At 34.4% G+C, this 12,246-nt stretch overlaps 1 protein-coding gene across 4 annotated transcripts in view; it reads left to right on the forward strand.

Moving 5' to 3' along the window:
- Nucleotides 1-12,246, forward strand: part of LOC142350566 (calcium-dependent secretion activator 2-like) — a 240,494-nt gene that overhangs the window by 83,433 nt on the left and 144,815 nt on the right. For 2 of the 4 annotated variants that reach the window (XM_075402416.1, XM_075402419.1), the window contains 2 exons: nt 8,374-8,483; nt 9,189-9,206. In XM_075402416.1, coding sequence (XP_075258531.1) covers nt 8,374-8,483; nt 9,189-9,206 — 128 coding nt within the window. The remainder of the gene's footprint in view (nt 1-8,373; nt 8,484-9,188; nt 9,207-12,246) is intronic. The other 2 variants (XM_075402417.1, XM_075402420.1) reach the window with 1 other exon arrangement.

Consider the following 12,246-nt stretch of genomic DNA (forward strand, 5'->3'; position numbering starts at 1 on the left):
TGTAATAAGCTGCTGCATAGTTTCTAGAGTTAATGTGATTTTTATCAACATTTTTATGACTCCAGTTATAAATTATGACTCCAGTTATAAAGTAATAAAATTTAAACTTTTCAAATTTTTGGAAAATTTTTGTTACAAGCGTATGGATCTTTATGAGCCAGTGAAACTATTTCAGGCTTGAAACAGGGATACTGGTAAGTCTCTTGAGACGATGAAATGGTTCTGAAGATATTAATATCAGAATTTTTAGCAATATTTTGCCAAACTTTGCAATTGTTTTTCAAAATTTTTCAATATTTTGTCCTTTGAGTTTAACGATCATTACTGGCAAACGAAACTTTTCAGGCTAATGGAAGATATTCCTGTCTCCTTCTCTCTGTTTGTTGGGGTTCCTTTCCTTCTCCCCCCCCCCCCCCCCCCCCAGCTTAGTGAGCATAAATCTTTTATGACCCCAGGCGCACGTGCTAAGTAACGTGCTATATAACAACATATTATTTGTAACTGGGGGTCATAAAAACACTGGGTGCCGAAACAGAATAGATCCCAATTGTAAATTCTGAAGCACAGACTGACTCAGTGAAAAACTATTTGCTCTTAATGATGCATCAAACAGCCTTCATCAAAATCATTTTTTTTAATTTTAACAAATTTATTTTTTGTTCAAAATTTATAATTAATTGGTTGTCGTTAAAAAATTGGTTGTCGTTATACATAAACATACATAAGTATTATAAAGTATTATGCATTTACTAAACCCCAACGCAGCGACGGCTTAAAGTTACGTGTATCAAAAAAATCTTTGGAATATTAATATAAGCATCAATGAAAATTTCTTCAGAATATCGTTTTTGGAGTTATTGGCTACATTAAAGAATCTTTGGAAAGTATTCTAAAAGTGCTATTGATCTATCTAGGCTGTAATCTTGTTGTAAAGTTTAAATAACTACACTATGGTACCAAAAAGCTACGTACACCTAAAGATTTTTTAAAAAAAAGCAATAGAAACAACAAATAATATAACATTTTGAGTTCAAATTAGTTCTCTAATAACGCGTCATTACACCTTTAGCTTTTTTAACGTCTAGTAGACGGGTTGTATAGTTTTCATACAGGTTTCTCACGACGTCTGCGTCAATTTCATTCCAAATTTCATACACTTTTTCTTCTAAATTTTCCCAAAAAACTGTCTGTTTTCGTAATCGCTGCTTCAAAATCGTCCATAAATTTTCAATAGGATTCAGATCTGGACTGTATGCTGGCCATTCCAGTACCTCCCACTCGTTTTTTTTGGAAGAAAGTGCCGATAATCTTCGATTTATGCACAGGAGCATTATCTTGCTGAAAAATAAGGTCCAGGAAATGTCTTTTTTCTTCGTAAATTTTTAAAATTTCCAAATAACCGACAGCGTTTAGCTTGTTTGGACACTTAACAAGCAATTTCCGTATCAATTTTCACGAACAGTTAAACACAATTGCGTTAAAATGAATAAAACATTTCAAATGTCAGATGCTAAAGTTAATTTTCAAAAAGTTCTGGAATTGATTTTTCGATTAAAGATTGGGAAATAATAAAGATCGGTGTTTTGATGCTGAACTTTTCAAAACCTGCGTTATTTAGGTTTCTTTTGGAAATTATGTCGGAAAATCAATCATTTGTGCATATTTTGCGTTTACCACATTTGAAGATATAATTTTATGACAGAATTTAAGTTTGTTGAATTAAATAGCAATTTGAAAAAACTTCCAATATTCAATTTTTGTGTGCACAATGGTTCAATCAACAAATTTGAGTAATTTCATATGGCACCCTTGCTTCATCAGTAAAAACCACATTCTGCCAGAAAGAACGGCTTCTTGAGCATATTGATACACCATTTTGAACGAAAACACTTGCTTTTCTTCTTCAAACTGAATTTTGCAGCATTTCTTGAAAAAACGCCATATTTTTTTGAGAATTCGTCTAACTGTACCTCTGGAAATTGTATCGTAGCAAGAGAAAGCGTTATGAGCCACACGAATTCGCTCCAGTGAGGTTCTGGGATCTTTCAAAACATCGGCAACTAACTTTTTTTTCTGATTTTTTTGACAATTTGGGGGTCTTCCGCTCGATTTTTGGGCCTCGAAACTGTTGTTTTTCAGGTAACGGTTGTATGCATACTGTGCACTGGATCTTGATTTTAATTTGAGTTGCGTTTGCATTTTAGACCATCAAAATGTGACATCTCTTAGCGTAACAAATTGCCAAACGGTATAAGAACAAAGCGGTTTAACCATCTTTTCTGTTTAAGCGGAGAAAGTGAGAATGAAATATCTCGTAAATCTTCTAAATTTCACACCGTTTTCCACGCCTTGTCGCAAATCATGCTTATGAAGCACGAATCATGCTTTAAAAGCAGAAATCATGCTGTACGTAGCTTTTTGGTACCATAGTGTATTTGATGTGAAGGGTTTTGATCAAAATTTTGATCTGATGAATTCAATTGGCTAAATAGTCTTGTTGTAACTCGGTGGGCTAGAAAATTAAAAACATTTTAGTACCTGCATCAAAATGCTGTCGAGTCGTTTCTTTTCAAAATGTTTCAAATCTGACGTCCAGCTGTCCACAATTAAGAGATGACAATTTCCGAACAGCAAAAAGACAGGAAAAAAATGTTTCCAATGAAAATTTTGGCTCGCTCAAAGTCCTCAAAGGATAGTAATCTTTTTGTAAGAAAGGCAAGCCAGTTGATCACAGAAGCAACTGAGTCAAATACTTTGCAAAACTAACGCTAAAACTAAGATGACATTGTTTTTTCGATTGAGACTTTAAAGAAACTGTAAGAAACAAAATGGCTTTAGCAAATTTTCACAAATTATGGTTCAATTTTCACGAACAGTTAAACACAATTGCGTTAAAATGAATAAAACATTTCAAATGTCAGATGCTAAAGTTAATTTTCAAAAAGTTCTGGAACTGATTTTTCGATTAAAGATTGGGAAATAATAAAGATCGGTGTTTTGATGCTGAACTTTTCAAAACCTGCGTTATTTAGGTTTCTTTTGGAAATTATGTCGGAAAATCAATCATTTGTGCATATTTTGCGTTTACCACATTTGAAGATATAATTTTATGACAGAATTTAAGTTTGTTGAATTAAATAGCAATTTGAAAAAACTTCCAATATTCAATTTTTGTGTGCACAATGGTTCAATCAACAAATTTGAGTAATTTCATATGGCACTTCTCATTGAAACCAAACAGTTCATTACAGAAAACTTGTTAACCTTTTTTTAGAATTCATTGCAAATATTAGAAGTGCATATATGTGTACTCAATAAATCTTTAGGTTTGGAATGTTTATAACCAGGTCCTCAGTTTAACCAAACTTTTTTAAATGTTAATGTTTTTCAAAATTTTCTGCCATCGATGAATATTCTGATGGGAGTACCTTCGAGAAAAGTAAAGTACCGTGTTGAACAATTGGAGTTTCATATTGAAGTGGGCAATTAATTGCTTTCTCGAAACACTGCGGAAAGACTTGCGTTCTAGGACAGTAAGAAAGAGGATTGTAATATCTGAAATAACTCCTCCCTATACGATGTTGCTTGTTGGTTTTTCTAAATGATGCTCTGTAATCTAGAGCCAACTAATATTTAGTTATTTTGAATAACAAAATGGAATAGTGATTAGTAAAAGTTTCACTCATGTGATGGCTTTTTTCAATCAGAATAACATCGGGACAATAGGTTTTTTCATAAATACATAATTTTGTTGCAAATTTCTCATGCTTGCTATTTAATTTGCCATGATCAAGTTTTCGTCAATGTTATATGGAGCCGCAACTGTTAAAATAAGTTGTTGGTAATCAAGTGAAGTTTGACTTTTAGTTTTTTTTGCTCAGGTATTTTGTTGGCATTTTTTTTGATGTTTTTGAACTGTGATTATAACAATCATCGCTTCACTCTGGGGGGGGGGGGCAAAACGGAATGGATCCAAGAAATTAATAGATTGAGAGGTTGCAGTCTTGCAGCAAAAATCTAAAGAGTCCTGTCAGCTGATATTCTCATTTTTAATTGCTCTCAAACGAAGTTTGTAGCAATTATTTTAGTCCTCTCGGTCTTTTTTTATGCGATTTTTCGCTTGACCGATTTTTCGTCTGACGCTTTTGAATTTTCGTCCTCAAAAACTGGATAAACGGGTAGCGCCAACGGGCATTAAGTGCTCTTAGAGCCTTTCAGCTCTGTTTCAGCTCAAACTGTATTGGAGACTCATACTTATACTTATGTTGTGAAGGGCGGTTCTCAGAGGTTGAAGACACCCCCACTGTTGACCCCCCTATTGCCCCTCCTTCCAGCTGTTGCCCCACCACCCCAGTGTTGCTCCCTCCCCAATCTGCCCCGGGCAAACACACCCCCCTCTCCCTCCACCCTCCCGTGGCTATCTACTGACGAACAACCGCTTGCTATAAACGCAAATTTATAGTATTTTGTATTTTTTTTTCAAGCTTTTTGAAAATTTTTGACATTTTTTGATTTTTATCAGCCCTGGGTGTCAAGGAACCTCCTTTAGGTTTTAAAAATAGGTTACTGCGTAGTTTCTAGTGGTAATGTAATGGTTTCAATATTTTACCATCACGAATTTTAGCATTTTTTTGACAAAACGTGCAATTTTTTAAAAATTTTTTGACCTTTTTTTCCTTATTCAGGTCTTTCAAGACCCAGGGGCCAGAAAATTCTTCATGTTTTTGAATTTTTTTCCGGCAACAGAGGCCCTGGGACCTCCTCCAAGGTTTTGTAATAAGCTGCTGCATAGTTTCTAGAGTTAATGCGATTTTTATCAACATTTTAATGACTCCAGTTATAAATTATGACTCCAGTTATAAAGTAATAAAATTTAAACTTTTCAAATTTTTGGAAAATTTTTGTTACAAGCGTATGGATCTTTATGAGCCAGTGAAACTATTTCAGGCTTGAAACAGGGATACTGGTAAGTCTCTTGAGACAATGAAATGGTTCTGAAGATATTAATATCAGAATTTTTAGCAATATTTTGCCAAACTTTGCAATTGTTTTTCAAAATTTTTCAATATTTTGTCCTTTGAGTTTAACGATCATTACTGGCAAACGAAACTTTTCAGTCTAATGGAAGATATTCCTGTCTCCTTCTCTCTGTATGTTGGGGTTCCTTTCCTTCTCTTTCTCGTTCACGCTTTATCTCTCTCTCTCTCTCTCTCTCTCTCTCTCTCTTTGTTGATTCCGCACTTCAGCTGCTGTTATGTGTCGTAATGTCACCATCTCTGATCCTCATTATCAATGAGTTATAGTTGAAACGTTTTTTTTATCATAAATGATTGAACAGGCACTTTTAGGAAACCATTGCTAATGCCTCTCAAAAGCAATTTGTAGCAAAAATATTAATCCTGTTTGTCTTTTTATGCAATTTTTCGCTTGGCCGATTTTTCGTCTGACTCATTTGACTTTCGTATTCAGAAACGGGATAAAGAGGTAGCGCCCTGAGGACACTAAACCCTGACTACCTGTTGACGAAGCCAACCGCTCGCCGGTCGTTTGAGAGCAATTCGCCTGACGTTAATCGGTTATGTTATAGACTAAATTTAACGAATCAAAATCCACGTGAAGCTATTTTGAGAAAAACTGTGACTGTGGACAATTAGACTTTTTTCAAACGTGGTTTTGAAACAAGAAGTGCTGCATGTAAAAACTAGGAGTTTAGGTTAAATTACTAAAAAATGATGACGAACAGAGAGAAGAGAGTTGTTTTTCGTTCACGCCGTGTTTTTTAGAGCAAGAAAAGTAGGTTTGCAACAGTTTTGGCTTGAGCGAATTGTTTTTGATCACTTTCGGCTCTTTCCAAACATAATTTGTCAGTTTTTAATTCCTTTTTTTATGTTAAACTCCTTGTCAACCATTTTAACCACAAACTGCATGTTTTGAAGCTTTATGGATCATCTTAATCAAATATTAGGCTTTTAAACTGAGTTTTGAGCTGTTTTGTCATGTTTTTGTGTTTTAGCTGCTTTTTTCGCGGCTTTTTTTTCCAAGTTTTTACTGTTTTGGGCAGATTTAAGATTTAGTTGGTTGGGTTAGTTCTTGGTGGTTTTGGTTGTTTCGATTGTTTTGTTTTGAATCTAATGCTGGAATCGTGCTACTTGGGTTTTTAGCTGCGTTGCTGTAATCTGAGCTTAGCTATACTGCGGAACTCTTTGTTTTTATACCACTCAGTGAGGAGTTTTGGCGGAGCGTGTCAGAGGAGTATTGGAGTATTAGTCGTGGCTTTCTGCCGTTTGTTTGTAAATTGCTGGACAATTGAGGAGAAATTTGTTTTCTAAGCATGGAGATGAAACAGATTTTTTTGTTGGTTAAAAGATTTCGATTGCTCATCAGATTGCAACTTTTTATAATTTCATAGGGGTCTATTTATCATAGGCTATTTTTTATTCGATGAGACTTTGGTTTTGTCCTCATCTGGATCCTGGGTTGGAAAATAGTGTTTGATGAAAATTTGCCTACATTGAGATTGTACAATTTTTTGATTTCGCCTTAGTTCAATTGGGTCTTTCCCATTATAGAACCTTATGAAATTATAGCGCCGTATTTTTTTTATAATAATCAAGATTGGGGGCTATAGGTTATCTGTCCACTAGGTTGGGGGGCTATAATGGGAAAGACCAATTTTGTATTTGTTTTCTCTTGTGGTCTTTTTTATAAGCTTAGGGAGAATTTTTGGTAAAATAATTGATGGTAGCTGTTAGAGGTTTGGTGAGGTTAGCATAAACTATTTGTATTGATTTTGATTATTTCTTATCTTGCGACAGAACGGTTTTTCTGTGATATGAAATTTTTTAACGTTGTTTTTGCGATTTTTGTTGAAGAAAAATTTAACAAAACGACAAATGGGCGTTTGAGCAATTTTAGTGAAATAAAGGTAATTAGGATCACTGAATGCAGGAGCAACAGAATATTATGATCCACTTTTGCCGATTTTGTGCAGTTACGCGAAACCTCTGAGAAAGAAAATTATAAATTTAATTTAACTGCAAACTTTGTCTTCAATGAGGTTTATTTTTGGAAATAGCAATTTCGCTGCAAACGATTGTGGTATAATTCATTTTATATGCTGATGTCATTTTTCAAGTTAGTTATGTCAGTAAGTTTGATCATCTTCAGTCGTCTCCTGAGTTCATCGGGCTATTTTTTTTTAAAATTTTTTTTTTGTTTATACCTAAATCACGGCTTCCACGTTTCAGTTCCTACCTGTCTCACTCACTTTTTCAACTGCATGGAATTTTGAAATCTTTCAAAATACGCAATTTCGCCGGAGAATACTGTCAACATTAAAGCAGCAAATTGAAAATAATTGGGATAAACTATTATAGCCCTTTCATTAATTCATAGTGCATTAGGATATCTGAGTTCAGTGAAGCGGTTGCTGGCTGACATTGGTAGTAGGCTTAATAGCCTTCACTTTAGAAGCCGAACTAACTATAGTTTAATTACCTAGCTGAAATTGGTTACAAAATTCGAACACTGTTCTACAAATTCCCAAAATTTATGTTCTCTTTTCTTGTTCTGTTTCAATCATAATGTGCGTAAAGGATGTCAACGGTGGCTATTTTACGGTAATTTAACAGCTATTTAATTGCTCTCAAACGATGTTTGTAGCAATTATAATAGTCCTGTCGGTCGTTTTTATGCGATTTTTTTGCTTGACCGATTTTTCGTCTGACCCATTTGACTTTTCGTCCTGAAAAACGGGATAAACAGGTAGCGCCCAGCGGGCATTAATTGCTCTTAGAGCCTCTCAGCTCACTGGTCTTCAAGTGTGCAATTCACAGAAACTGTTTTGGAGACTTATACTTATGGTGTGAATGGTGGTTCTTAGAGGTTCCCCCCCCCCCCCCCACCCCGCATCAGCCACCCTCTCACTTCACCCCCCCCCCCTAATCCTCCCCTGCACATAGTTCAGGCCGTAAGGGCCCGTGCAGCCAAAAAGGACCCCGTGCTTTATCGATTTTTGTTCTACCGCTTTTGTCTGTTCGTCCTCGAAAACGGGGTAAATAGGTAAAGCCCCGAGGGCATTAAGTTCCTGAACAGCTCTTAGAGCTTTAATAGTCATTTAATGAACAATTTTTCAAAGCTGCTGAATGGATAAAAGTTAATTGTGTGAAGGCAATTCAATTATCAAAATGGGTTTTTAATTTTAATATTTCTTTATTCTATCAGTTATGTCGTCACGCTCCAGTTAAGTTTTGTGGTGCACGTCGCAAACGGATTGCAATGAGCAATTCTAAAATATACTTTTAATTTATATACGGCACTATTTAATCAACATACTGTTCATACAAAAACAAATACTTTTTATGCAATTACCAGACCCCCTGAACACAGACGAGCCAACGCCTCGACAGAGATTGGAACGAGTGATACGATTGGCTGAATTGTGTTGCGAAGTTTTGACTCAGAACGACGAATATCACGCCGAGGTAAAATTATTTTTCTTAATTTGTTCTTTGATTTTTTCTGCCCCTCCCTCCCTCATCGGCCCCTAGGATTGTTCGTCACCCTCCATCAATTGCCTTTCTAATACAGCTAGCAGGGTATCGTATGTTAAATTTAGGCTTATAAGGTCGGGGTGTATAAGATGCTTGCTTGAGCGCAATGAAATTTTTATCCACGTCTTTTTTATCAGAATAGATATTTATGCCATTATTTCGTCAATGTAATCCTCTTTAAATTTAAATATTCAAAGACTGCTTCAAATAATTATCAGTCGGTGTAATTAGAAAAACTACTCTTACTTTAAATTGTTCGTCTCAGCATGGCTTTATGTGATTGATGGTTCTACTTTTTTTCACCCCGATTCCTTTAAACCCGCTCTATCATTTCACGCCGCATTTTATCATTAGACATTACAGGCATGTTTTGTAATAATTGGATAAACCGGATATTTTAATCCCATGTTTGGGTATGATAGTTTCGTATCAGGTACCACGGGCCGCTGAGGCATGGCCAAATGATGATTATACTATTCTCTTGGTACCAATTATATAAAAGATTAAAATCGGGATGAAATAATAGAGCGGATAAATGATAGAGGGTTGAAATGATAGCGGGTTAAATAAAGAGAGGTGAAAAAGTGGGACACTGTGAGTGATTGATTGCTAATTTATTGTTTTATGATTTTTCAGGAAATGCGAACTTCTCAGGTAGTGCAACTCACAATAACTGACTCACAGATATACTATAAACTGTATCGATGAAATCATTTCTTAATCTTGATTCTGTTTCTTTTCTTTTCTCTTGTTCACGTCTTATCTTGTTTCGGTCATATTATTCATTTTTTTCGGTTTTTCACTCTAATAAGTTACTCTCCTATGTGATCATGTCTCTATCTTTGAGTTGCATCGCAAACATTGAGGCCTCGGATTCTTATTTTTAAGAATAGAACTAAAAATTTCGTAATGGAAGATTTTCGTCTTATCTAAAAGGTAGCCATTTTTTAAAATCTCGATGTTGTTGAGGATATTATTTCATTGACTGTTATTTGATTAATGATTGACTGATAAATATAGAAGAGACTTAATCAGCCAAAAACCACTAGCAGATGCAATGCATTACTAACGTGGATTCGTGCCTAATATTCTGACCCATCTCATCCACAAAATTTCGAAACCGTGAAAATCTTAATGAAGATTTAAATGCTAAAATTATGTTAAATGGGTTAAATTTGCATAAGTTTGAAATAAGAATTCTTGAATAAATTATCAATATATGTTCACCAAATTCTTTCCAGGTTTGTCAGAAAATTTGGTATGTGGAAGGGGGGATGTTGTCATTTTTAAATAAGTGTGCTAAAGTAAGTATACTAAATTGTGGTCGTCATTTTTAATTAGTTTTTCTTTTAATTACAGAACTCCATTATCTGAACGTTCTATATTTCTAGTTTGCAAAAAAATAATTGTTAAACATTTAAGGAAACGATAAAGTTGAGAGTGAAACAGTTCCAAAGTTTCATTTCTGTAACTATTCATGACGTTTTGGAATGGATGTGTTAATGTTTTTAATTGCTCTGGAACGTAGTTCATAGCAATTATTGTAAACGTGTGGGTCTTTTTTATGCAAATTTTTCGCTTGACAATTTTGCGCTTTTCTTTTAGAACATTCTTTGACGGCTGGGGAAAGATTTTTTGCACCCATAAAGAACAATTGATCTAGGCTACAGCGCCTGAATTAAATTGCCTCGCCTGTCGTTCAAGAGCAATGTTTCCGACATTTGTCGGTTTATGTTTATGAATTTTAAAAAATCTTGTTCTCCATATTAAGTGAAAACATAAATCAGTCACCAAGGCAAGGCCAAACATTTTTTTGACTTTCACATGATATTTATGCAAATGAAATTGGTTTTTAATCGGCTGTTCGAAGTTTTCATGAGATACTGCTTCGTCTCAAAAAAATTCGGCTGAGCACTAGCAGACTCGACGTAAATTATTCAGTAAATGTTGATAATCCAGGATTTTTCTGATAGATATTGTAAGATTTTTCGTCAAACAAATTAGACATTTTTTTAATTTTAAGAACTATACAGTTTTTAAGAACTATATAGTTTTTAAGAACTATATTGTTTTGATTTTTTTACTGAAATTAAATTGAAACAGTTCGTAGAATTTAACATTTTTTGGTCCTTAATACTATTTTTGTTTTTCAATGTAGTATTTTGCTTCAATGTAGTGTTATCCCTCAAGTAGAAACAAAAACTTGCGTGAAAACGAATTGATTGATTTTATTACTTCTGTTTTCGTGTTCAGTAGAAACGAAACTGAAGTATATTTTAAAGTCTCCGTATATTTTAAAATCTTACGAGAAGTAAGGTGAAGCAGTTATTGGAGGAGGCATGGTGGGGTTTTTCTTTCGTCCTTTGTTAGTATATTAGAAACAAAACAAAAGTTATAATTATCCTCCATTTTCCCCCTCTTTTCTCAGCTTTTGCAACAATTTGCTTATAAGGCGAATTTAACATATGTCATTACGCAATGATTAAGTTTTATCTCAAAGGGATATTTTTGTGTGTTTACCACCTGTCAATCAAATTTAGTTAGATTCTTTTTTGAAAGGGAGAGATGGTTCATCAGAGTTGCCCTTTCTTTAAATTTCTGGAAAAGTTTTTTAAATTGATCTTTTTTCGAAAATCTTTTGAAAAATGAAATTCTTGCGAGAGGATGAGAAATCTGTTTGTTTGCGCTATAACATTGTACTAAAAACAAAATGGTGGTAGTGATTATTTTTCTCATGTTTGAAACCTCCAGTCGAATTGTTTACAGTTCAATTTCTATGAAAATATGTCAGCTGTGGTGGGCCAAAATTTTCTCTCCCATGAAAGTTAATTTAGAAATTCGTTCTTGGAGCAACGTAATAGAAATAAGGTCTTTATTGTTGTTAAGATGACGGTAAAAACAGACAATTTTTAACCTCTCAAGGGCTCATTTCTCTCTTTTGAAACCGAAAATCAAATCTCTCTCTCAGATTTAAATTAATTTTTGTGCCGTTTTTTCGCAAAAGATAGTTCAGGTCAAACGTTTTTCCCCTCAAAAAAACAATTGTTGTCTTTGATATGGATTGATATCTTCCTTTTTAAATAAGGGGAAATAGTTTTCTGATTGTGTCTGCGTAATTATGGAATCTGACATGCTCTTTATTGAAAAAATGATTATAGTCATTTTCGGAGTTAGAATTGAAAAACCTTGACTTAATTTTCGACTTATTTGTTTTTACGAGCCAAATAAACATTTATTCATCGTATAGACTTCACTGTAAATTGTTACGCTCTCTCTTGAAATATTGGTCTTAAAACTATTCGAGTGGTGGAAAATTGCAAAAGCTGATCTTTTTCTATGATGTTTTTTTCTGTTTTTGAGAAAAACTGTGAACCATTTCTCTGGTGCACCCAAGAAAGGCTCATAGCTCAGATGCTGAAATTCAATGTTTTTCTTGTTGTTCCGATCCACGTATGTGGGGGGACTCCCTTGGTTTTTTTTTGTTCATACAAGCTTCGCCGAACGATATATTGATTTTAGAGGGTTGTGAGTGGTATCATTCAAAAGCCTGTCCAGCGTAGAATATATAACTAAAAAAGATTTTTTGCCTTTCGTTCTCGACGGAGTTATCGAAAGGTTTTGTGAAGTTTGTTCACGATTTTTATTGTCATTGTTCACATTTTCCGTATATTAGCGCGCTTTTTTTGGCAAATTT

This window comes from Convolutriloba macropyga, chromosome 12, assembly GCF_964194025.1.
Source record: "Convolutriloba macropyga chromosome 12, txConMacr16.3, whole genome shotgun sequence".
Taxonomy (NCBI): Eukaryota; Metazoa; Xenacoelomorpha; order Acoela; family Convolutidae; genus Convolutriloba; species Convolutriloba macropyga.